Genomic DNA, 25,251 nt, shown 5'->3' with positions numbered 1-25,251 from the left:
TCGGTTAGATTCTCGATTAGATTCCGATACTCGATTTTTGATTCAATTATATAGAATATTATATTATATTAGAATATTATATTATACAGTATAAGAATATATTCGAATAGTAACATCGAAGAAAAGAAGAAAAGAGGGTGACATCTAGTGGAGAAGACTAGTGGGGGGAAAAATCGATTGGTGGGCTTTAAGAATCGATTTTGAATGACCAAAAAAAAAACAAGATTAATCGAAAGGAGAAAAAAATCCGTTTTTTTACCAGTCCTAAAAATTAAACTGTGATTATTCCTAAATATGGAAAAAAAATCCTAATTAAATGGTGGTGTTTTACATATCATGTAAACATGCATTACAAAAATGCCTAAATATTTTAAATCTTATTGTGTATTAATAATAATAATTGAAGTAACAAATTAATTCCACCAGTAAGTGACAAAAATATCATCATTTGCATATTTATTGCATTTTTTTAAGCTATCTTTATATTTCCTGACTCTTCTACTGTTTTTTTAATAGGGTTTTCTTTTTTTTTATAACATATTCAGTCAAACATGACAGAAATTTGGGCAACAAGATTGATGTTTATATTCTTACAAAAAGGTGAACGTTTGGCTCAGATTCACACTTAAATCAAAACAGAAATTCAACACATACGCACAACACAAGCAAATAAACAAGCAAATTATGAGAAGTTGTGACAGCACTATTCATTTTGACTTCCTGACCACATGTGCCATTAAGAGTTAGGCAAAATAAACATTATTATAATTAGTAAACAACAGTAAATCAAAGGGGAATTATGAAACATTTACTCATACTATAGAGAATCACACACTCGTCACAAATATATAAATATTAGCGCTGGTCGCAAAAGACCACAATATTAACTGATTGGTCTTTCATTGTATTATTACATTATACATAATTATATAGAGTGATAAATATCCAGTCATGTTCATACAGCACCTTTATACGCAAGCGTTTTTGAGACCAACCAGCAAACAATTAAACTGAATCCTGCAGTAAAACCTTCACATCATGTTAACTTCATTGTTTTTGTAACCGTAACAGAGCAGATCATAGTTGTACAAATGGCCTCGTTCACACCAAATCCTGTATATATCGTCCATCTTTTTCCGATGTGCACCAGCTCAAGCATGGTAAGGATAAAATAAGGAGAAATTCTGTCAACTCAAGACATTAATGTTCAGATCATGCAATAAACAGTGGTACAATGAATGACAGGCGAACAAAGAAACACTGATAGATCTCTTGTCTGGGCCTTTAATATCCACAGCTTGTTTCACTGAGGGCGGTTACGTCGTCTGTTTCACGTACAGTCACCCTTTGATTGTTATAGGTCATAGTGTGAAGGTTTGCTACTGCTGTTGTTGCTGTGCTCAGGTTTTACTGAAAGACCTCTTTGTTTATCCACATCAGGCTGCGGGTCTCATTGGGTTTTGCTTCGTACTCGATGCAGTTGAAGCTGTTGCCGAACTGACAGTGTTCTCTCTTGTAATAGTTGTAGTACTTCACCTGCCATACTGTCTCAAACGTGCCGGCATCTTTAAACTAGCAAGCACAAGAAAAGAACAAACATAACATAATTAACATTAATGTGATTTCAATTAATGCATGAATGAGGTTAATTTATAGTCATGCTTGCTTTAAAATCTACCAATTCTATATTTTTTCCCCTCAAATGTTAGTTTTCTGATCTTTTAAACATTCACTATTCTGTCCTATACACTGCAAAAAAAGAGTTTCTTACTTAGTATTTTTGTATTGTTTTCAATAGAAATATTTAAAAATTCTTAAATTAAGGTGTTTTTTCTTGATGAGCAAAACGACCTAAGTAAATAAGTCTAGTTTTAAGACAAATAATATACAATTTAAGTGAAAGTGTCCTTAAAACAAGCAAAATTATCTGCCAATGGGGTGAGAAAAAAAATTGTGAAATAAGATTTCTTTCTTCTTAAACACTTAATTCAAGTAAAATTTTCTCACCCCATTGGCAGATATTTTTGCTTATTTTAAGCATAAATTCACTTAAATTGTATATTTTTTGTCTAAAAATAGTATTATTTTCTTAGGTCATTTTGCTCATCAAGAAAATACATCTTGATTTAAGAATTTTTAGATATTTCTACTGAAAACAAGACAAAAATACTAAGTAAGAAAGTCATTTTTTGCAGTGTAGATCCTATTTAATTTAATTTAATTTAATTTCATTTCATTTCATTTCATTTCAGTTCATTTCATTCATTTCATTTCATTTTACACTTTAAATGTGTCTTTGGATCAAAGTAAAAAACATGTGTCAGCTTGTTACATCTAATTAATTTTTCATAACTTAAAAATTTTAAATCGAAAGTAATTAATGTAAACTATTTGGGGCAGTTTCCCCAGACAGTGCTTATCCTAGTCCCAGACTAAAATGCATGTTTAAGCTGCCTAAATTTAGAAAAATATTGCAATTACATGTCTTAAAATATATCAATACCATTGTTTTGTCTAAATATGCACACCAGTAATGACTTTTGTAAGGTATGTTTGTTAAAACTACTTAAATGCCATAATATAACTAAGGACTAGGCCTGGCTTAATATAAACCCTGTCTGGGAAACTGCCCGTTCAACTTAAGAAAAATTAAAGTAATTAGGGGGTGGTTTCCAGGACATGGATTATTTTAAACCAGGACTAGGCCTTAGTTTAATCAGAAAATATTACTAGTTTTAACAAACATCCCTTACTAAAAACATTACTTGTGTGCATTTTAAGGCAAAACAAAGGGCACTGATGTATTTTAAGATATGTCAAGTTGTTGTCAGTTTAGACAGCTTTTACATTTATTTTAGTCTAGGACTAGTCTAATCCCTGTCCAGGAAACTGCCCGCCCTAGATGTAACAAGTTGAAACTATTTTTTTTACTTTATCCAAAGACACCTAACTAAATAACCCTATCCTAACCCTAACTATAAAGTAAAAAATGTGTCAACTTGTTACATCTATTTAATCAGTGGCGGCTCGTAAATGCTCATCCAAGGGGCGCAAATTCAAAATATGTGTTCGGAGTGTCGTGTGTTCCTCCTGTTTTCAAAATATGAGTTTTGTGTCATGTAAACCATGTCCATCACGTGTTTTGTCAAAATAAGTGCCTGCTGCACATGCGTCAAAACCGTTAATGACAAAAGAGACGCTCACGTTCACAAAATACACGTAAGACACTCCCTTAACAGTACACTTTGATTATGATTAACGGAGTATCTGGCAAACGCGAGCGTCTCTTTTATCATAAACCCTTTAGACACGTCTGCAGCAGGCACTTATTTTTACAAGACACGTGATGCACACAGGATCACTCAACGCGCAGAACACATATTTTGAAATTACGAACCACACACATGATGTGCTACATATACATGTTGTGACGAACTTTGCATCGAGCGCCCTCGAAAAAAAGAATTCACCAGCCGCCACTTTATTTAATTTCATTTTTATTAACTTAAAAAGTTAACATTTATTGTTTTAGATGTAATTAGATGTAATTAAAGTATTTAGATGTAACAAGTTGACACTTTTTTTTTACTTTTGATCCAAAGACACAGTTTTTCAGTATAGAATGGAATAGAATAGAACGGAATAGTATATTGTATGTTCAAATAGGATAGGACATGATAGGATAGTATATTGTGATAGCCATTGTTTTGTCTCAAGATGCACACCAGTATTGTTTTTTTGTAAGATATGTTTGTAAAAACTACTGAAATGTCCTAATATAACTAAGGCCTAGTTCTGGATTGATCTAAACCTTGTCAAGGAAACAGGATGAACCTGTATGTTCAGATAGGATTGGATAAAATACACTATTGTATGTTAGAATACATACATCTATTTTATCCCATCCAATACTCAGTTTTTTGTTACCTCTATGGAGACTTGCACAGGTTGTCTGTCCCCGCTTTTGGTGTGTGGCACACCCTCAGTATCATAGGTGCCATTGTAGACGATTTGTTCATCATCTCTGGACAGCTCTTCCAAAGGGAAGGTTTTTCCTCCAATGCCCATTGTGCTGAAATGCAATACAACAAGAAGCATATCTGTGTATTGGGTAATTTGATACAAGTCTGATATCACTCCATTTGTAATAAAACAAATGACAGACATCAAACACATCCCATCAGTTGGCTAAGCATGGAGCTAGCAACGCAAAGGTCATCGACTCAAAATGCATAGCATTAATGCAATGTAAGTCGCTTTGGATAAAAGCATCTGTCAAATGCATAAATATAAATATTAATATTTCTTGTCATACAGGGCCGCAGGTGCACCTTTGGATCAGAAACGTTGCCTAGCCTAGAAAGACATCGAGCTATATATAAATGGTACCTATGAAGTCTATTCTATATTCGCAAAATCATGAATGGATGATATATTTAACTGACCTGGCCTCTGCGTTACCCGGCTTCACAATCACCGCGATTTTATATTTCGACCCCGTTAGCATTTTGATCGTCCTGCTCTGACCGAACCTCGTCCCGTCCACTTTGTAAAACACGGGTCCATCGTTGGGTTGTATTTTTAAGGAAATGGCGATGTTTATGAGCGCTGGGACGTCTGTCATTATTGCAGGATAACGATGGATGTGTGTCCAGGGTTCCTGTCACTAAACGGATAGCGGAAGATCCCAGGAAGCGGTGTTGGGGGATGAAGCCGTGACGTCTGCACAAACCATCACACACTTGTGTACACGTACAGCTTCACGGGGTTCATATTAATCCGCTGAGTAAACAAAGGCAGGCCAAATACTAATCTATTGTTTATTTATTTTTTCATTTTTGCCTACTTTAAGAGTAATAAATATTAAGTTGTATAAGAAGTGCTGGTGTCCTTGTTCATGGGAGCGATTCAGTGAGTCCCTGTCCAAAGTGCTGAAACAGAATTGAAGTCGTTAAAGGGACAGTTCACCCAAAAATAAAAAATCTGTCATTTACTCACTTATACATTGTTACAAACCTGTATACATTTCTTTGTTCTGATGAACACAAATAAAGATATTTTGAGGATTTTTGTAACCACACCAATTAGAACCCCATTGACTTCCATACAATTATTTATTCCTATTATGGATGTCAATGGGGCTTCTGATCGGTAAATGATGACAGAACACTTTATGATCATTAACCTATCTATCTATCTATCTATCTATCTATCTATCTATCTATCTATCTATCTATCTATCTATCTATCTATCTATCTATCTATCTATCTATCTATCCATCTATCTATCTATCTATCTATCTATCTATCTATCTATCTATCTATCTATCTATCTATCTATCTATCTATCTATCTATCTATCTAACAGTACATCCATCCATCCATTACATTAAACTGTACATTGAACAAAGATCATTTAGTGTTTTATTAAAATTTTATTACAATTAAGCTTGACATAGCACATTGCAAAGTGTAGCTGGCACAATCAAATCTTGGCCATTTAGTGCACATTTCCATAAAAAACTTTCAGAAAATGACTACTTCAAATGTTTTATGACTGTTTGGTTTGTTTTCAACAGTTGTTTTTAAAATGTAGCTTTGTATGTGAATTTAGTTTTAACAGCTGGCTCTCAAGTCAACCAGCACTGCCAGGAAAGGTCCTGCTGCTCTTCATAACCCAGCCCTGATTTTCAGGTAAATAAAAGGGGAAAAACACGTTACAGTAATGAATATATTAGCTTTATAAAATAATATTTTTCTTTTTTTTAAGACAAGACAATATTGGCAGTGACATTTTTTTTTTTAAGTGGGGAAAATCAAATAAATTAACACAAAATTTAAAAAAGGCACAATTTTAAAACAAAAAGGCACAATATATATATTTTTTGTAGATTTTCCTGATCTACAAAATAAAGAAAGCTAAGGATAAACTTATTGTGGTCCGCCTATAAAAACCTATACAGATCCAGGTAAATGTCAATAATACAGCCAAAAATTTCCATTTCACCCAAATCAAAACCACATTATTGTGTATTCTGACAGGCACGCAGATGCCCAGCAGTATTTTTGATAATTAATTATGAAACATTTTATAAAATGTTTTAGCCAGCAAGTGCTTCGGTCATAATACTCTACATCGTAGACACTGCTGATGTATTTTAGTCTTATCATGATTCAAAAAGTCTCTTGGCTTTATCTCTCCAGCTCTGCCTCCAGTATCTCTCCCCATGTTTCTACGTCCAGTGGACACATGTGGTTGGGTGGGATCTCATCAGCAGAGTGGATGTTGCTGTATCGGCCTTTTAGCCACCTCCTCTTTACACACCCTTTCCTGTAGTTGCGCAAAAGAGTAACCTGGGAAAGAAGCAAACAAATTTACCATTTACATTTTCACATTTTTGTCTATACTTTTTCTTTAATGTGAGATGTCACGGTTTAAAACTATGAAATATTTTTTTTCATGCATGTATCTATTTGGTCACTATTTCACCTAGTTTGGCTAAAACTAGCATAACACAAACCTTCCAGGAATATCCATCAAGCCTGTCCCCATCCACCTCCCTACGACAAATGGCCAGCACCGTAAGACAGTGGTTGCGCCACAGGTAATCGCTGCCCTCAATGATGCCATTCCAGCGTTTACAGGTGAGCGAGGCCCGGCCCAAACTTCTGAGGTCCAACTCACTAAAGATCTTTACACTCATCTCCGTAGGAAGGGTCTCAGCAAAGTTTTGGTGAAGTGGATCCTCGTCATAGATCATGGTGGAACCTCTCTGGATAAGACAGTGCTATGGCTCCCTTTTCAGACATTCGGCATCTCTCAGTGCCCTAAAACAGTTATAAAATAAATGACTACATGTCTTTAGGAAAAACATACATAACTTGGTTGAAGACCTGCTCTCTTTAACCCTTTACTTGTTATTGAAAAGTAAGGGACATGCCATGGTAGGATTTTTTAAATGTACCACATTATTAATTAAGTACAATGAAGAATAATATTGTTATTATAATGTAGTACAGCATATATATATATATAGATATATATATATATATATATGCATATATATATATATATATATATATATATATATATATATATATATATATATATATATACAGTACAGTATTACCCTTATTTCTTTATCGACATTCACTAATAAATGTATAAAATGGATACATAAATTAAATAAGATTTAATATAACCTATACTATGTCCAGTCCATAGAATACACGCGAAGTGAATTGGCTAACCAGTGGCTAGGCTACAAACACATTTCAAACACAAACCACAAAACGGTCACATCTTTATAATATTATAACATAGACATAAAAATTGATGATATTTTTGTTAAAAAATTGTGATTTGTGAAGATTTTTACCGACGGAAGCGTAGCCCTTGACAGCTGAGGATTTAAACGTCTCTGTTTGTTTACGCCAGCGCCGTCACACGTCAAGCCCCGCCCCTGAGAGCGCGCATGCGCAGAACAACAGCATGCTTGTTATGTCTCACGAGTGGACACAATACGTATTTTTGCAGTTTAAAATGTTCCGTGAGCATATTTTGATTTAAAATATTGATTATGCTGCAAAACATGTTCGAGTCATGTAAAGCGTCTGCTTTGAAAAAGTTTGAAAAGCTCCTACATGCGTGTTTACACAGCGCATGCTCACGCTAAAAATAACCGGAAGTTCACATTTAACCAAGAAAAATAATTCATTCCCTCTAAAATAGTAAACACAGTCACTTTGTACATGAAGAAGCGTTAAGGTGGGTACATGTAACTCGATTTCGAAGCTTAATTTAGTAGTGTGTAATGTTTTCATTTCTGTGTTAGTAAAAGAGTTTGCATTAAGAAGTTTTATGACAGTAACGTTGGTGTTCCTGCACAGCATGTGAGCCAACAACTGACACTACAGTTTGACTTTTGTAGTGTATACTTATTAGGGCTTTTGTGTCTCGTGCTCAGATGCCTGGCTTTGAGTTGGAGCAGGTGGGGGGTGGCAGTCCTATAGATCTGCCCTATGGAGAGAATATCCTGGGAAGAGGACCATTTCTAGGTGTAAGTCATTTATTTATTTATACAATATATATGTTGTAATATACTAGATAAACAAAAGACACAAAATTCACATCTGTTGGAATTAGACACGGCCTTACTGTAACATTGCTAAAGTTTTATGTTTCTATCAAATTAGTTGATTTTGAATGCTACCATATTTAGGCCCGTTTTCTTATTGTTAACTTTTATCGTGAAAGATATTTTTTGCTTTCGGTTACATGCAGACATTTTAATAGTAATAGTGACAGTCTTAATCCTCAAGAGGGCGCCAAACTACCTAAGAAAATAGTGACAGTGAGGGACAGAAACAGTGATTATTGGTTTTAAAACAACTCATAGAGTGGTCAGTTTTTGACTGTGCTTGTCTCTGAAATGCAAAACAAACTAAAGTTTGCAAGATTGGTGTTTTGTAGCGTTCAAATCTGTAAGCTTTAAGTCCATTTATATGCTGTTAAATTCTTAAAAGTTGACAAATTATATTATCTTCCATGATAACCATAACAATTTTTGATGACTCATATTGCACTCATAAGCATATAACATTTTTGTCCAATGAAATGCTCAGTAACGTGAGAACGGCTCTCCTGGCACCCACACTGTAAAAATACCTTGTCGCACTTAAATGTTTAAGTTTAATCAATTTATAAATTACATCTAATTTTAGCTTTTATGACTAGTAAAGAGTTGCTATAAATGTTAAAAATAAAGTTGAATTAACTTAAGCTTATTTAACCTTTTTTTTAATAATCAACCGTATATTTATAATTTACCGCAGCTCCTCACTAGTCAAAAAAGTTGAAATGAATTGTAAAGTTGATTAAAAGTAAAAAAATTTTATTTAATCCTAAATTTTAAGCCGAAAAATCTAGCGAAACGATCAGCATTTTTGGCAAGAAAAAAAAGCACTTTTAAACCACAACTTTTTGTCTTGCAGTAGCCTGATAGCTGTGTGATGCGCCATCGTGACCTTACGTATTATGTAATTACGTCAAAAGGTCGCTTTGAAATGTCTTTGTGTTAGTTTATTGTTTAAAATAGCAAGTGTGCGTTTCACATATGTAAAGCGTGACCTTTCGACTTGATTACGTAATATGTAAGGTCACGCTGGCGCATCACATGGCTAGTGCAAGACGAGAAGGTTTAAAAGTAAATTTTTTAATTTTTCTTGTGGAAAATAATGATTGTTTTCACTAGATAAGACCCTTATGCCTCAGTTGGGATCATTTAGAGCTGCAATTTTAAACTGCATTGAAACTGTGAACTGTTGGGGTGGGGTCTAATAAAGTCTATTCAATTAAAAAAAACAAAGAAAGACATGGCGGTGAGTACATTTTCAGGATTTTTTTTATGAAAGTGAAATATTCCTTTAAGTGCACTAGCAAGTAGCTGTAATGTAAACTGAAGTCTTTTGTCTTTTTCAAAACAAGATGAAGAGCCCTTTGAAATGTCTCATGGTAGCTTCCTTTATGTATCAGAAAAAATTCAAAGGAAACCCGTTCCCATCATGCCATTTTTATAGGATTGGTTTATCACTCAGATCACAGTGAAGTGACCTCATAGTGTCGTTGTGATTGTTCTGCTTCACATGTGATGAATGACAGTGACAGTAGCTGGGACACAACAGTTTATATCAGAAGTGCATCTGGTCGAGGTCACCGGGCGTTTATGATTGACAGTTCAGTTTAATACTTTTCACTTGGGAATAGCAACATTTATCATTTATTTATTTATTTAATCAAAATTGTTAGATACGTCTGTTTAAAATGGTCGTAAATTATTTTTGGAGAAAATATAACTCGGACAATTTTGTGGGATTCACCCATATCTGTTACCTTAGGATTGAACCTGTAACTTTGGCGGTGCATGTGATATCCTTTATCATTTCTGTCATTCTTTATATCAAACGTGTTTTCCTTTCACTTCCATAACAGGTAAATGATAAGAGGGTGTCCAGAAACCACTGCATACTGGAGAACCAGAATGGTCAACTGCGCCTGAAGCCCGTATGTTCCTCTTCATCCTTTGTTTTATGTGGGACGAGACTGTGATGGTGGTTTTGTGGATTTAGCATGTACACTTGTGTCAGACAAGACTCTGCCTTTGATGTTAAAACTTCAAAAGTTTTGTGATGAAGATGATGTCCCGCTTCTCTCCGGCAGCTGTCTCTCTTAATTACACGTGAAGATCTCCATCCTCTTAATCGTGCTGTCATAGCAACAGTGCCTAGTTGTCTCCTCTATTGTCTCCATTGTTTTTAGGCTTCAGCGTGTACTGTATCTCATAAATGTTCTTGGACATTTTGTATGTTTTTGATACCTAGTAGCTGGTAAATAATATAAACAGTGAATGATTAACATTAGCATAAATTGTCCCCTTCTGTGGCCAGTTTCTTGTCATGGATGAGCAATAGTTGGAAGACAATCTTCTTGAGAAAGTTTTGAACTATATAAACCTGTGACATTTTTATGGCTAACTACTTGAATAATAATGCATCTGGTTTATGGGTGAAGACACTTGATGATAGTTTTGGGTTTTGAGGTTTATAGCAACCACAGTAATGCAAAAGTGGATGTGCTTCATCTAGATTGTACAGTCGCCAGGAAAAAATGTTTGTCAGCTCAGTATTACAGCTTTATGTGTGTTTAAACTCTATTAGTAAAACTTGGTTAAATGGCTGAATGGGCCTGTATGTTAAACAAAGGAGGTCTGTGTGTATATAATAGACCATTATTTTTCTGATCTCCACCCTTTAGACACACCTGAATCCATGTTTTATCCAGACGAGCATTGTGGCTGACCCGCAACCGCTGGAGAAGGACGTCTGGCACTTTTTGCGCGAAGGTGACGTCTTCTCTCTCATGCCTGGAAGGTACATTTACAGAGTGCACGTCAAGCAAGAGGATAAAACCCCCAGGTAAATCTGCCTGTCATTCACAGACGCTGTGGTAGGGCACACAGGATAGACTAGAATTGATTTATTTAAAAAAACTTCTCAGAGGGAAAGTGACTTGAATTAAGACTTTATATGTGAGTCTGAATCCCAGTGTTAATCTGAGTAAATCTGATTTGCTGAGTCTAAATCCCAGTCTGAATCCCAGTTTGAATCTAATTAAATCTGGTTTGCTGAGTCTGAATGCGAGTATGAACCCCCAATTGGATGTGAGTCTGAATCCCAGTTAGATAATCTGAGTAAATCTGGTTTGCCGAGTCTGAATCGGAGTCTGAATCCCAGAATCCGAATCCAATTCTGAATCGGAGTCTGAATCCCAGTCTGATAATCTGATTAACTGAATGTGTGTCTGAATCCCATTGTTTCAGTAAATCTGGTTTGCTGAGTCTGAATCCACAACTGAATGCAAGTCTGAATCCCATTTTTTATTTGAGAAAATCTATTTTGCCGAGTCTGAATCGCGGTCTGATTCTAATTAAATCTGGTTTGCTGAGTCTGAATGTGGGTCTGAATTCCTTTATTAATTTGAGAAAATCTGTTTTGCCGAGTCTAAATCGTGTTCTGAATCTAATTAAATCTGGTTTGCTGAGTCTGAATGTGAGTCTGAATTCCATTGTTTAATTTGAGCAAATCTGGCTTGCCGAGTCTGAATCCCAGGCTGATAATCTGAGTAAATCTGCTTTGCTGAGTCTGAATGTGAGTCTGAATCCACAACGGAATACAAGTCTGAATCCCATTGTTTATTTGAGTAAATCTGGTTTGCTGAGTCTGAATTCCAGTCTGAATCCCGGACTGAATCCCAGTCTGATCATTTGAGTAAATCTGATTTGCTGAGTCTGAATCCACAACTGAATGCAAGTCTGAATCCCATTGTTTATTTGAGAAAATCTGTTTTGCCGAGTCTGAATCGCGGTCTGATTCTAATAAAATCTGGTTTGCTGAGTCTGAATGTGGGTCTGAATTCCCTTATTAATTTGAGCAAATCTGGTTTGCCGAGTCTGAATCCCAGGCTGATAATCTAAGTAAATTTGCTTTGCTGAGTCTGAATATGAGTCTGAATCCACAACTGAATGCAAGTCTGAATCCCAGGCTGATAATCTGAGTAAATCTGTTTTGCTGAGTCTGAATTTCAGTCTGAATCCAGGTCTGAATCCCAGTCTGATAATCTGAGTAAATCTGGTTTACTGAATCTGAATGCGCGTCTGAATCCCCAACAGAATGCGAGTCTGAATATCATTGTTTATTTAAGAAAATCTGTTTTGCCGAGTCTGAATCGCGGTCTGAATCTAATTAAATCTGGCTTGCTGAGTCTGAATGTGAGTCTGAATTCCATTATTTATTTGAGCAAATCTGGTTTGCTGAGTCTGAATCCCAGGCTGATAATCTGAGTAAATCTGCTTTGCTAAATCTGAACGTGAGTCTGAATCCACAACTGAATGCAAGTCTAAATCCCATTGTTTATTTGAGTAAATCTGGTTTGCTGAGTCTGAATTCCAGTCTGAATTCCGGACTGAATCCCAGTCTGATAATTTGAGTAAATCTGGTTTGCTGAGTCTGAATCCACAACTGAATGCAAGTCTGAATCTCATTTTTTATTTGAGAAAATCTATTTTGCCGAGTCTGAATCGCGGTCTGATTCTAATTAAATCTGGTTTGCTGAGTCTGAATGTGGGTCTGAATTCCCTTATTAATTTGAGAAAATCTGTTTTGCCGAGTCTAAATCGCGTTCTGAATCTAATTAAATCTGGTTTGCTGAGTCTGAATTCCATTGTTTAATTTGAGCAAATCTGGTTTGCCGAGTCTGAATCCCTGGCTGATAATCTGAGTAAATCTGCTTTGCTGAGTCTGAATGTGAGTCTGATTCCACAACGGAATGCAAGTCTGAATCCCATTGTTTATTTGAGTAAATCTGGTTTGCCGAGTCTGAATCGCGGTCTGATTCTATTAAATCTGGTTTGCTGAGTCTGAATGTGGGTCTGAATTCCCTTATTCATTTGAGCAAATCTGGTTTGCCGAGTCTGAATCCCAGGCTGATAATCTAAGTAAATTTGCTTTGCTGAGTCTGAATGTGAGTCTGAATCCACAACTGAATGCAAGTCTGAATCCAATTGTTTATTTGAGTAAATCTGGTTTGCTGAGTCTGAATTTCAGTCTGAATCCAGGTCTGAATCCCAGTCTGATAATCTGTGTAAATCTGGTTTACTGAATCTGAATGCGAGTCTGAATCCCCAACAGAATGCGAGTCTGAATTCCATTATTTATTTGAGCAAATCTGGTTTGCTGAGTCTGAATCCCAGGCTGATAATCTGAGTAAATCTGCTTTGCTAAATCTGAACGTGAGTCTGAATCCACAACTGAATGCAAGTCTGAATCCCATTGTTTATTTGAGTAAATCTGGTTTGCTGAGTCTGAATTCCAGTCTGAATCCCGGACTGAATCCCAGTCTGATAATTTGAGTAAATCTGGTTTGCTGAGTCTGAATCCACAACTGAATGCAAGTCTGAATCTCATTGTTTATTTGAGTAAATCTGTTTTGGTGAGTCTGCATACCGGCCTCAATCCACGCCTTAGTCTGATTAAATCTGGTTTGCTGAGTGAATGTAAGTCTGAATTCCTATCTGAATGTGAGTCTGAATCCCATTGTCTTTGAGTAAATCTGGTTTGCTGAGTCTGAATCTGATTAAATCTGATTTGCTGAGTGTGAATGTGAGTCTGAATCCTATGTCTTTCCAATCCGGTTGGCCGAGTCTGAATGGGGGTACAAGTCCGAGTCTGAATCCATGTTTTAATCTGAATCTAACTAAATCAGGTTTGCTGCAACCTTTGTTTCACATAAAAGGAAGGGATAATGTTGGAGTTGAGTGTATTTATTTAAATTCCCTAACATTGACCTTATTTGCGTTCCTAAAATATCATTTCTGATCCTGTTGTGCACAATTCATTTCCGTCCTCCACAATCAACTGCAAACCCAATCTGGTATGAAATGCCTACTTTGGACAAATCCAATTTCTGACAGATAAAATCAAGTGGTGTCCTACTTGTTTCAACGAATATCCTGGTTCACTCGGAATATGGTAGCGCTTTGTAATAAGGTTCACTGTTACCATTTAATAACAATGATGAACAATTCTTTTCATCATTCATTTGTACATTTATACATTTCAGGTTATATTAATAAACTTTATTGTATAACGAATAGACATGAGTTACCAATGCATAATAATGGATTTATACATCAACAATCATAATTAATTTATCATTGATATGATACTTAATTCATCAACTAAATATACAATGATTTTGTTGGTTTTCATTTTTATTCAGATACATAATGTATGCATTTTGAGTCTTCGGATGAATATGGTTATTCAGAGCTGCATCTTATCCTTTATTTAATAAATTTATCGGTGACCAGCTGAGTTGAGATCAAAAGCTTTAACTGCCGTTCTCTGTGATACTGTACTGACGTTGGGTTTAATGGTTGTGTGGGCACCTTCAAACAGATACTCGGATAACACACACAAGCCCATAAGAGATGCTGACGTGAAGAATTGATTCTGAAGGTCTTGATTTGCATGCATTTAAAAGTCAGGCCTTTCATCTATGAAATGAGCCAATTAGATTTTTTTTTTTTGCATTAAACTAAGCCTTGATGTCCCCTGAGGCTACGTCCACAGTCATGAATTTAGCTGCAGATGCTTTTATCTGAAACCACTAATGCTGCTTGGGAATCAAACCCGGGACCTTGGTGTTGCTAGCGCCATTCTCTAGGAATTGAGCTACAGGACATTGTGTCTGAATTGTCTCGTGTTGCGTGTTTATTAGGAACCTTTGAATAAAACAGGAATAATATCAATGTGTAGAGCTTGATTCCCAAAGAGCACATGGCACAGCTTAAAACAATATCTTTTTAGATAAGAGTCACTGTAATTTACTGTAAAGGGAGTTTAAAAGAGATGATGATCTCACTCTGACTCTTTCTTTACAGAAACAGTCAGGGGTTTGATGAGGGGATGGAGGAGGAGAAGTGTTTGCTTGGAACAGTAGAGATTTCTGAAGACTCATCCACACTTCAGGGCGAGAAAGACACGCCCATTACCCAGAGTTCCACTCTCACAGGAAGTCAAACACAGGACGCTTCTTCACACACCCATTTCTCTCTTGATGAGGTGTGTTAGCACATATATTTCAGAAGGAACCAAATATTTCTGTTGTAGATATATATGTAGATATTAATCCTATATAAAAATTACACCTATCCAAATGCTTTGCTAATTTGTGTAAACTGCAAGACTGTCATGCTGTCATGATCTTCTTGTTACATTATGCGCAGTCTGTGTTTAAAGTTCCAGCGTTACACCCTCACCCTCAGAAATCATTAAACTTCTATTTCATATTGTACTCTTTTATACTCTTCCCTTTTCTTCCTGTACTGTGGTTTACTCTACTCTACGGTACTCTATTCTATTGTACTGCTTTCTTTACTGCTTCACTCTACTGTACTTTATTGTACTATACTCCAATGTACTGTACCTTTTCTGCTCCACTATACTCTCTCTATATATATATATATATATATATATATATATATATATATATATATATATATATATATATATATATATATATATATATATATATATATATATATATATATATAGCGCTTTTCTGCAGTAGCACTCAAGGTGCTCATCAACCACCACCAATGTACTCTACTTTTCTGCTCCACTCTGCTGTACTCCACTATACTCCAATGCACACTACTTTTTCTGCTCCACTCTACCGTAATCCACTATACTCCAATGCACTTTATTTTTCTACTTCACTCTTCTCTACTTCACTATCCTCCAATGCACTCTACCTTTGCTGCTCCACTTTGCTCTACTCCACTCTACCATAATCCACTATACTCTTAGTGTACTTTACTTTTTCTGCTCCACTTTACTCTACTCCACTATACTCCAGTGCACTCTACTTTTTCTGCTCCACTCTACCGTAATCCACTATACTCCAATGTACTCTACTCTTTTTGCTCCACTCTGCTGTACTCCACTCTACTACAATACACTCTACTTTTTGGGCTCCACTTTACCGTAATCCACTATACTCCAATGCACTTTATTTTTCTACTTCACTCTTCTCTACTTCACTATCCTCCAATGCACTCTACCTTTGCTGCTCCACTTTGCTCTACTCCACTCCACTATACCCTAATGCACTCTACTTTTTCTGCTCCACTCTACCGTAATCCACTATACTCCAATGCACTTTATTTTTCTACTTCACTCTTCTCTACTTCACTATCCTCCAATGCACTCTACCTTTGCTGCTCCACTTTGCTCTACTCCACTCTACTGTAATCCACTATACTCTTAGTGTACTCTACTTTTTCTGCTCCACTCTACCATAATCCACTTTACTCCAATGTACTCTACTCTTTTTGCTCCACTTTGCTCTACTCCACTCTACCATAATCCACTTTACTCCAATGTACTCTACTCTTTTTGCTACACTCTGCTGTAGTCCACTCTACTCCAATGCACTCTTCTTTTTTGGCTCCACTTTACCATAATCCACTATACTCCAATGGAATTTACTTTTGCCGCTCCATTCTGCTGTACTCCACTATACTCCAATGCACACTCCTTTTCTGCTTCACTCTATCATAATCCACTATACTCCAATGCACTTCATTTTTCTACTTCACTCTTCTCTACTTCACTATACTCCAATGCGCTCTACCTTTGCTGCTCCACTTTGCTCTGATCCACTATACTCTACTCCACTCTACCGTAATCCACTATACTCTTAATGTACTCTACTTTTTCTGCTCCACTTTGCTCTACTCCACTATATTCTTAATGTACTCTACTTTTTCTGCTCCACTTTGCTCTACTCCACTATACTCTACTCCACTCTACCGTTATCCACTATACTCTTAATGTACTCTACTTTTTCTGCTCCACTTTGCTCTACTCCACTATACTCTTAATGTACTCTACTTTTTCTGCTCCACTTTGCTCTACTCCACTATACTCTACTCCACTCTACCGTAATCCACTATACTCTTAATGTACTCTACTTTTTCTGCTCCACTTTGCTCTACTCCACTATACTCTTAATGTACTCTACTTTTTCTGCTCCACTTTGCTCTACTCCACTATACTCTACTCCACTCTACCGTAATCCATTATACTCTTAATGTACTCTACTTTTTCTGCTCCACTTTGCTCTACTCCACTATACTCTTAATGTGCTCTACTGTACGATACTCTTCTTTTTCTGCTCTGCCCTACTGTAGTTTACTTTACTCTATTTTGTTGCCCTACTGCATTGTACTCTTTATCACACAGTAGACCTTTACAGTTTTTGCTTTGTATTTATTCTTTTGAATATTTCTGTGGTCCCCTAAGATCCTGTGGACCCTTGCTCTACTGTACCATAATGTTTTTGTCTCTGTGTTGTCAAGGCGCCTGCACTGCCACAGAAGAAGCGCATCTTGCCAGACTGGATGATGGCTTGCGGTTCAGCTGGTAAAAGCCCATCATGTGCCAAAGGTACTGTCGCCAAGGCAACACAACCAATACTCAGATCACAGCCACATTTGCAGTAGCTATAATAAAAAGTATGTACAGCTCATTACTCATGGCAACACATCCAGCAACTAGGTTATCTTGTCAGGTAAGACTTGTTCATGATTGATAAAAACCCAGAGGGACGACATAGAGAGCTCAACCCAGCCAAACAGGGTTTAGATTCGTCTCGGACACCTCACCTCGATGCGTCACGGAGCTCTCCAGAAATGCAAATGTGTTGCTGATTTGCTTGTGCAAAAAGTGTGCTGGAGACTTCATAAACACCTCTTTAACACTAAACCCGTTCCATACAGCGCACCATCTGGATCTTTTTACTCCGCATCACATGGCCTGTAAACGATTTTGCCCATCTAAGTCAGTCTCTAGTAAGTTTTACTTACATAGTGCTTATCACACTTTGTACAGTATGAAAAGATTAGATGAAACTATCTTTATAAAGAATAGTTTGGATAAAATCTAATTTATTATTGTCAATTTTTACGTCATACGATTTTCTTCCATGGAATATTTGAAGAAGATGTCAAGCCAGACTCATGCAAAACGACACCATAAAATGGTTTGTGCACATTGTAGATTATATTCCAAGCCTTTTGAAGTCAGACGACAGGTTTATGTGAGGAACCGTAAATAATAACTTTTTATATTTTAGGTTGAACTGTGCCTTTCAATATCTCTGCACAGACATATAATTTACAATTGTGCCAGTGTTAAGACCTTTTTTTTTCACATGGACTGCACATAAGTGTAGTCTTATGAAGCTGTAGATGCACAATAGGAGACAGCTGCTATCTTTTTTCTTTCTTTCTGTGGAGTAAGGAAGGGCTTAGTAGACGTTTCATCCGAAAATAGAAATTTAGATTAAGCAATAATTAGGAAACTTCACGCTCAATGCACAGTACACAAAGATTTGCACACGCTTACCTCAGTGGATAGGTGTTTGGAAAGACTAAGTCACGGAAAGTCATACACTGGCTGTACAGTATGTCCTCTCTTGCGAAGCGTCGATGTAACCACACATCTGTGATTTTTGACGTCTTCGTGCCGAAGGTCACATCTACGGTTCGGATTGGTTTTACTCTGGGTGAATTCCAATCAGAAGTGAACGTCTTTGAAGTGGGACATACAGATTTTTCCATTTACATTTCTAAGGCAACTTTGCATGCGCCTGCATAAAGTCTTGATTTAATGTGAAATTCATGGGCTGTGGTGGAGATGTTTCATTACTTACATATCACTGCAAAGGACAACTAATCCCAAATTCTCATAAGTCATAAATTCTGTATTAGATTAATATTTGTTATGGTAGAGAAGGGCGAGAGATGAAAAGCATTTCAACTGGAATCTGCATGTACATTGACTTTCATAAGTATGGAGCTTATGAGGAGTCTGTATGGTAATTTGCAGTAAGGAAACTCGATGCTTCATCACAAAAAGTCTTAAAATATCTGGTGTCCTAAACTTTATTTTGGCCTCAACTTATTGTTCTTTGCAAGAACAAAAATTTGTGGACTGAATTATGGGTAGAAATACAGAGAGTGGGATTGAGACCTTGAGCTTGTATTACTCACACGAGCACTACGACTCAAAGGTTTGGTCAGACAGTGGTTTTGCATGATTTTTGGAAAGTTTTATAGGAGGAAAACAGATCCAATATTAAGGAGATTATAAGTGCAGCTATACAGTAGATGATTTTATCTGTTTGCTTGTTTTTTTTGTTTGATCAGGTGATGGAAAAGCTGTGAGAGGGACCCCAAAACAACCCAGGCGAGCAGCTACACCCAAAGTGGCAACCGAATCTAAGCGGCCACGTGCTGAACGTGTGTCCTCTGAGGAAGAGGAGGAGGAGGAGATGCCGAGGAGGAAGGCAAAGAGATTGAAGAGTGACTCTGAAGACGAGTTGGTAAACACGGGCCGGATTCTCAAAACATTCTTACTGCCTTTTTTTTCTTAAATCCAAACCTAAAGGCGGGGTGCATGATTTTTGAAAAACAGTCAAGCCACACTTGTAGCCAATTAGCAGTTAGGGGTGTGTCTACTTACCGACATCGTTGCCTGGGTTGTGTATGTGTGGGGCGAGTTTATCAAAAGATGGTCCAGATTCTGTTGGGGTAGGGGCGTGTTTGTTTAGGTGATTTCAAATATCAACATTGGCTTTGAGAGATCATGCACCCCACATTTAAAGGGACAATGTGTAGTTTCTTAAGTATTTTATTAGTCAAAATTGGTGTCAAATGAACTCTGCCGATTATCTGACTTTTTTGTAAGCTTAGAATTTCTTCTCTTTATGTACATTGAACCAGTAAGTCCAAGAAGGCTTCCGTGTCATTTCGCCATATTATAAAACTATAATAGCAGAGAGGGACAAAAAACACTAGCCTACCGCAACGTGTTTGAGTTGAACATGTGAACCAGCTGAAACAGACAAGAGATCAGTGAGTACTTAACGGCTACCGTAGTTGCAACATGCATTTGGAAAAGCGAGGCGCTAGAGAGCACTATTCGTTTGAATGCAAAATACAATTTCACCACTAGATGGCGAAAATCCTACCTATTGTCCCTTTAAGAAAAAAGTTAAGAATATTTTGTATTCACAAAAAAGTTATTTTTTTTCTTAAAGGAGACTTTTTTTAAGATGTCAAATAAATCTTTGGTGTCCCCATAGCACATATGTGAAGTTTTAGCTCAAAATACCATATAAATAATTTATTATAACATGTTAAAATTGCCACTTTGTAGGTGTGTGCCGTTTTGGGTGTGTCCTGTGCCAAACACTGATCACAATGATGGTGGTTTGTTGAAATTGAAACTCAATTGTGCTTTGAATTATTTTCTCTCTCTTTCTCTGCACTAAATGGCAGTCCTGTGATTGGATAGTGCAGATTAGAGGCGTTATTATTATAATAAGAGCTCCTTATGACATCATAAGGAGAGCCAAATTTCAACGACCGATTTTTTTTCATGTGCTTGTAGAGAATGGTTTACCAAAACTAAGTTACTGGGTTGATCTTTTTCACATTTTCTAGGTTGATAGGACCCAATCATATCACTAAAACATGGAAAAAGTCAGATTTGTATGCCATGGCCCCTTTAAGAAGTATACAAATTATACTGTCTAGGTATTTTTTATTTATATGACTTCAACCCACATAAACATAAGTCTGTAAAGTAACCTGTTTCAAACAGAGGTGGCGATAGAGAGGCAAGCTATAGCTATAAATCTAAAAATAAAGTTCTGCAGTATGTCTTGTTAAAGCAACACTATGTAGTTTCCATGTAAAAATGACTTACAGCTCCCCCATGTGGTTGAAAAGCGCAACAGTGCCTGGTATCAGACACTCTTCTGCAGGCAGGGGGAGGGGCGGGGCTGTGTTTCCTACCCTCCACCGCCACTTTCAGAGTGTGCTTGTAGCAGCTAGGAGGCTGCTCAGGTTGCAGCAACAGTACAATTTGTCCAGTTAAAAGTTGTTCTATCACTGAAATAATTTTAGAGACATTATTTAAAGCTAAAAAAACTACATAGTGTTGCTTTAAATAAAACCATCAGTTTAACATTGGATTTTTAATTCATATATTAATAACACATTTCGGAAAATGACACTGTAATCTCTGCACAGTGTTTTATGTAAAGCTTTGTCTGAAATGAAATAATAAAGATCTTGAGGTGGATTATTTACTGTTCACGGACCTCCTGACAGGGTGATGCACCAGTACTAAAGAGCACAAGAGTCGGATCAGTCCATGAAGGGACGAGCGGCGAATCCGACAGCACCGGATTGATGGAGCGTGAAAATGGGAGGACAAAGGGAGACATCAGGGAAGCAAGAGCTCAATCTGAAGATTCGCAAACAGAAGATTCCAGTAACCTTCAGGTCGATCAGGGACCTTCGCAGCAGGGGTCAAAGGTCAAAGAGTCTGAAAGCAAAACAAGCATAAGAATGGAGAAGAAACGGCGAAGGACACCTTGTCCTTACGGCAGCTCCTGTTACAGGTACCGTGCCTTGGTAAATGGTCTCTGAAATGGACAAAAAGTTTTTGGATTCTATTTCATTTAAATCCGTCGCAGATGATGAAAAAATGGTTTGTCTGTGGTCTGAATAACCTTTGAAATCAAATTCTTTTAAAACTTCCGTGCTAGCTAACATTCAAACTTTGTGTCAATACTCTCCCATGTTTTCCCTTGCATTATAAGAATTTTTTGTCTGTGGAAATCAACAGCATGTTCCCAGGCGTAAAGTGAAAATAGCTCGGAAAATTCTTTCGAGGTCAGGGCTTTATTTTCTCGCCTTTGTTTGCGTGTTGTTTCAAAGATGCACACACATGGTTTCTTTAATATGTAATTCTCTAAAATTTCGTTTTAATATTTAAAAGCTGAGCAATCAATTTTACATTTTAGCCCTCCTCACACACAGCACTCGAATCGTGACACAGACTTTCACTTGGAAACCCTTAAAGAGGTGATAAGCCGGCTGTTTTTGAAGGTTTGATTGTGTTAATGGTGTGCACCGTAACGTGTAATTTTTCCCATATTTTACTTTTATCCTTTAAAGGTTTTGTCTTTATAGAACGAGTGTTGCCAAATATTTCTCGCCAGAACTATGAACCCATTACAAAAACAGACCACAGCTTTATTACAGTAACAAAACACAGAACCATGTTTAGCGTGCCTGTTGTTATTGAAGCATGTGAGTAAATGCTACATAAAAGCTGTAATCAAAGAATAATTAACACTGATCACACAAAGCCCAACATTCGAAGTTCGCTGGTAGGATTACAAAAAAAGTTTGCAGGTATTTGTAGGTGTTTGGCAGGTGAGTATGAATTAGCATTTAGCTAACAACTTAAAAAGCAGCCCAATATAGCCTCACCCCTTTAGTGGAGTGTTTCCGGCGCAAGGGTTTGTGTAAAATGTGGGGTTTGTGATGTCACTAACCCAGGAAGAAGCTCACTGTAGTTTATCTAGATGTTTGTCGTAGTTTATGACAAGCGATTTCTATTCAAGCAAAATCTCCCTTTGCATTGAACTTGCATTGTTTTTTATGCGCAAACAGTAACTTTACACACTGACGGTACGTTCACACGGGGCGTAAACGTTAACGCTTCCCATTCACTTTTAATGGGTGACGTCATGCGTTGCCGAACTGAATTGTGGATCCGTCGGCGCTGCGTCAGTGCCGTTGCTGGCTGCAGAAGTTGAACATTTCTCAACTTTTCAGTCGGCAACGCGTGCATCAGCCGTGTGAACGTAGTTTAACTGAAGTTACAAAAGTGAAATCATACTTAAGGACCCATTTTTTTTTGTGTTCATCGTTAGTGAAATTAAAGTCTATTAATTCTCATAATTAAATTAATTTATGTTTTTTTTATAGGAAAAACCCTCAGCATTTTCAGGAAAGCAGTCATCCTGGAGACAGTGACTATGAAGAAGAGGAGACAGAAGATGGCGAGGATGATGAGAGGCCAGAGTGCCCGTATGGGACTCACTGCTACAGGTGAGGTCACCTGACGTTACCCCTGCAGAAAGATTAAAACAACAATATTTAAATATACAGCGGATATTAACAGTTGTCCCACAGTCATGTTAATATATAGGAATCATAAAATGCATGAAAAAAATCATGGAAGCTAAAAACTGTATATGATTGGTTCCAATTAGTATATTTATGTTTTTGTTTATTTATGTCATTTGTGCTTGACTTGTGTTAGGAAGAATCCACTTCACAAGAAAGAGTACAAACACACAAAATCTCCACGTAAGTATTTTATGTCCCTTTTATGTTTATTTACTAGGCCTGTCAAACAATAAAAGAAATAAATACACACATACATGTATACATTTTAAGAAAAATGTTATTTACATATACATTAATTTTATTATTTATATACTGTATATTTATATATAATAAAATTTATATTTATTATAAAATATATATATATATATATATATATATATATATATATATATATATATATATATATATATATATATATATATATATATATATATATATATATATATATATATATATATATATATATATATATATATATATAATATACACACATGTAAATGTTTCATTAATATATCTACTTGAACGTGTGTGTATTTATTCATACATAATAATTACACGCACATATATTATGCAATCACAAACGTTTATTTTGTATGTGATGAATCATGAATAATCATTTAACAGCCCTACTATTATGCTAAATAAAGTTAAATTACTTTTATTACAAAGCTATTTGAAAACATTGTCGCATGTATTCGGTATTCCAGCACTCGCATAAATGAGTACAGCTGTAACCTTTTAGACGCTTTTATGATAAAAATCTGTTTCTGTTTTGTAGATTATTTGTAATTTGTGTTCTTTTAGCTAAGTGGTGTAGTATTACATTTCTGGGTTGTGGGTTCGATCTCAGGTAACACATACTCATAAAATGTAAACTTTGTAAGGACTGTAAGTTGCTGTGGATAAAAGCATCTGGCAAATGCATACATCTGAACCTGTCTGTGAAATCCAGACTAGTCTCGTAATATACACGGTAAAAAGTCAAAGTTGGATTAACTTAAAAAATCACCTCAATTGGTAACACCTAAAATGTTTAAATTTGTTCAACGTTTTTAATAAAAATCGGAATTTTCCATGTTTAAGTGTTATAATCAGGTCCCCAGTGCTTTTATCAACCTAGAAAATGTGAAAAAGATCAACCCAGTTACTTAGTTTTGGTAAACCATTCTCTGTGAGCAGAGGTCATTGAAATTTGGGTCCTCTTGTGATGTCATAGGGGATAATACCACCCCTTAATCTGTACTATCCAACCACGCCACTGTCATTTAGTGCAGACAGAGAGAGAAAATAAATGACTGCACAATTGAGTTTCAATTTCAACAAACCACCATTATTGCGATCAGTGATAGCATTTTATTAGCTCATTTCAATTTAAAATAAAAAAAATTGCTCACACCTACAAAGTGGCACTTTTATCATGTTGTAATAAATTATTTGTGGGATATTTTGAGCTAAAACTTCACATATGTAGTCTGGGGACACCAAAGATTTATTTGAAATCTTAAAAAAGTCTTGTGAAATGTCCCCTTTAAGTAAAAGTTGCAAAGAAACTAATAATTAAAGTAATTAAAAAAAATTCACCTTAAATGTTAAACTAAAAGTGAGAATTTTAGTAAATAAAAATTAATTTTTGTAGGTGTAGGATATAACTTTCATCTTTTACAGTAAAATTTGATTTCACATAAATTTTTGACATGACCTTACTCAATATAACTTTAATATTAAATTATCAAGGTTATATTTTCACAATTTTTTTTTTTTAGATTATCTATGATGATTTTATGTAATAAACAAAACAATAAATTACAGAAAAGGATTTCAGATGGGTTTTTACTAGCAGGCATATTTAATGTAATGTAAATTTATTAATTTAAATATAAAGTATTGACGTTGTTTAACATAAAAATCACATGTCACTTACTTACTATTGGGGTCTAGATGTAGTGTTTTATGTGATTATGGGCTAATTTTTGCAAATGTCACAAGTAAATAATAAAATAACTATGAGAAATATTCATAAGAGCTTGTATAAAGCAGAAAAAAATGAATTATGCAGTCTTCCACCTGCGTAAAA

The 25,251-nt window shown here is 36.0% G+C and overlaps 3 protein-coding genes across 6 annotated transcripts in view; 1 reads left to right on the top strand and 2 right to left on the bottom strand.

Moving 5' to 3' along the window:
- Positions 1-439: 439 nt before the first annotated feature.
- On the bottom strand, positions 440-4,909 carry cnrip1a (cannabinoid receptor interacting protein 1a). Its single transcript, XM_065295300.2, has 3 exons — positions 4,446-4,909; positions 3,928-4,072; positions 440-1,572 (listed from the first exon to the last, which is right to left on the bottom strand). The coding sequence occupies exons 1-3, from the start codon at positions 4,622-4,624 to the stop codon at positions 1,408-1,410; spliced, it is 489 nt and encodes a 162-aa protein (XP_065151372.2). The 5' UTR covers positions 4,625-4,909; the 3' UTR covers positions 440-1,407.
- A 552-nt stretch (positions 4,910-5,461) lies between these two features.
- fbxo48 (F-box protein 48) lies at positions 5,462-7,462 on the bottom strand. The gene is made up of 3 exons (XM_065295301.2): positions 7,380-7,462; positions 6,522-6,828; positions 5,462-6,354 (listed from the first exon to the last, which is right to left on the bottom strand). Exons 2-3 carry the CDS (start codon positions 6,759-6,761, stop codon positions 6,193-6,195), a joined length of 402 nt encoding a protein of 133 aa, XP_065151373.1. The 5' UTR covers positions 6,762-6,828; positions 7,380-7,462; the 3' UTR covers positions 5,462-6,192.
- Positions 7,463-7,475: 13 nt separating this feature from the next.
- aplf (aprataxin and PNKP like factor) overlaps positions 7,476-25,251 on the top strand; it is a 29,731-nt gene continuing 11,955 nt past the window's right edge. For 2 of the 4 annotated variants that reach the window (XM_065295294.2, XM_065295297.2), the window contains exons 1-10: positions 7,476-7,768; positions 7,968-8,060; positions 9,992-10,063; positions 10,814-10,974; positions 15,000-15,180; positions 17,481-17,568; positions 19,332-19,507; positions 21,303-21,595; positions 22,974-23,096; positions 23,311-23,357. In XM_065295294.2, coding sequence (XP_065151366.2) covers positions 7,968-8,060; positions 9,992-10,063; positions 10,814-10,974; positions 15,000-15,180; positions 17,481-17,568; positions 19,332-19,507; positions 21,303-21,595; positions 22,974-23,096; positions 23,311-23,357 — 1,234 coding nt within the window. In that variant the 5' untranslated portion in view covers positions 7,476-7,768. Of the gene's footprint in view, positions 7,769-7,931; positions 8,061-9,991; positions 10,064-10,813; positions 10,975-14,999; positions 15,181-17,480; positions 17,569-19,331; positions 19,508-21,302; positions 21,596-22,973; positions 23,097-23,310; positions 23,358-25,251 lie in introns of all 4 variants that reach the window. The other 2 variants (XM_065295296.2, XM_065295295.2) reach the window with 2 other exon arrangements.

Source organism: Paramisgurnus dabryanus, chromosome 4, assembly GCF_030506205.2.
Source record: "Paramisgurnus dabryanus chromosome 4, PD_genome_1.1, whole genome shotgun sequence".
In the NCBI taxonomy this organism is placed as follows: Eukaryota; Metazoa; Chordata; class Actinopteri; order Cypriniformes; family Cobitidae; genus Paramisgurnus; species Paramisgurnus dabryanus.
Note: the sequence above shows the minus strand (reverse complement) of the source record. Positions and strands in the feature narration are given on the sequence as shown.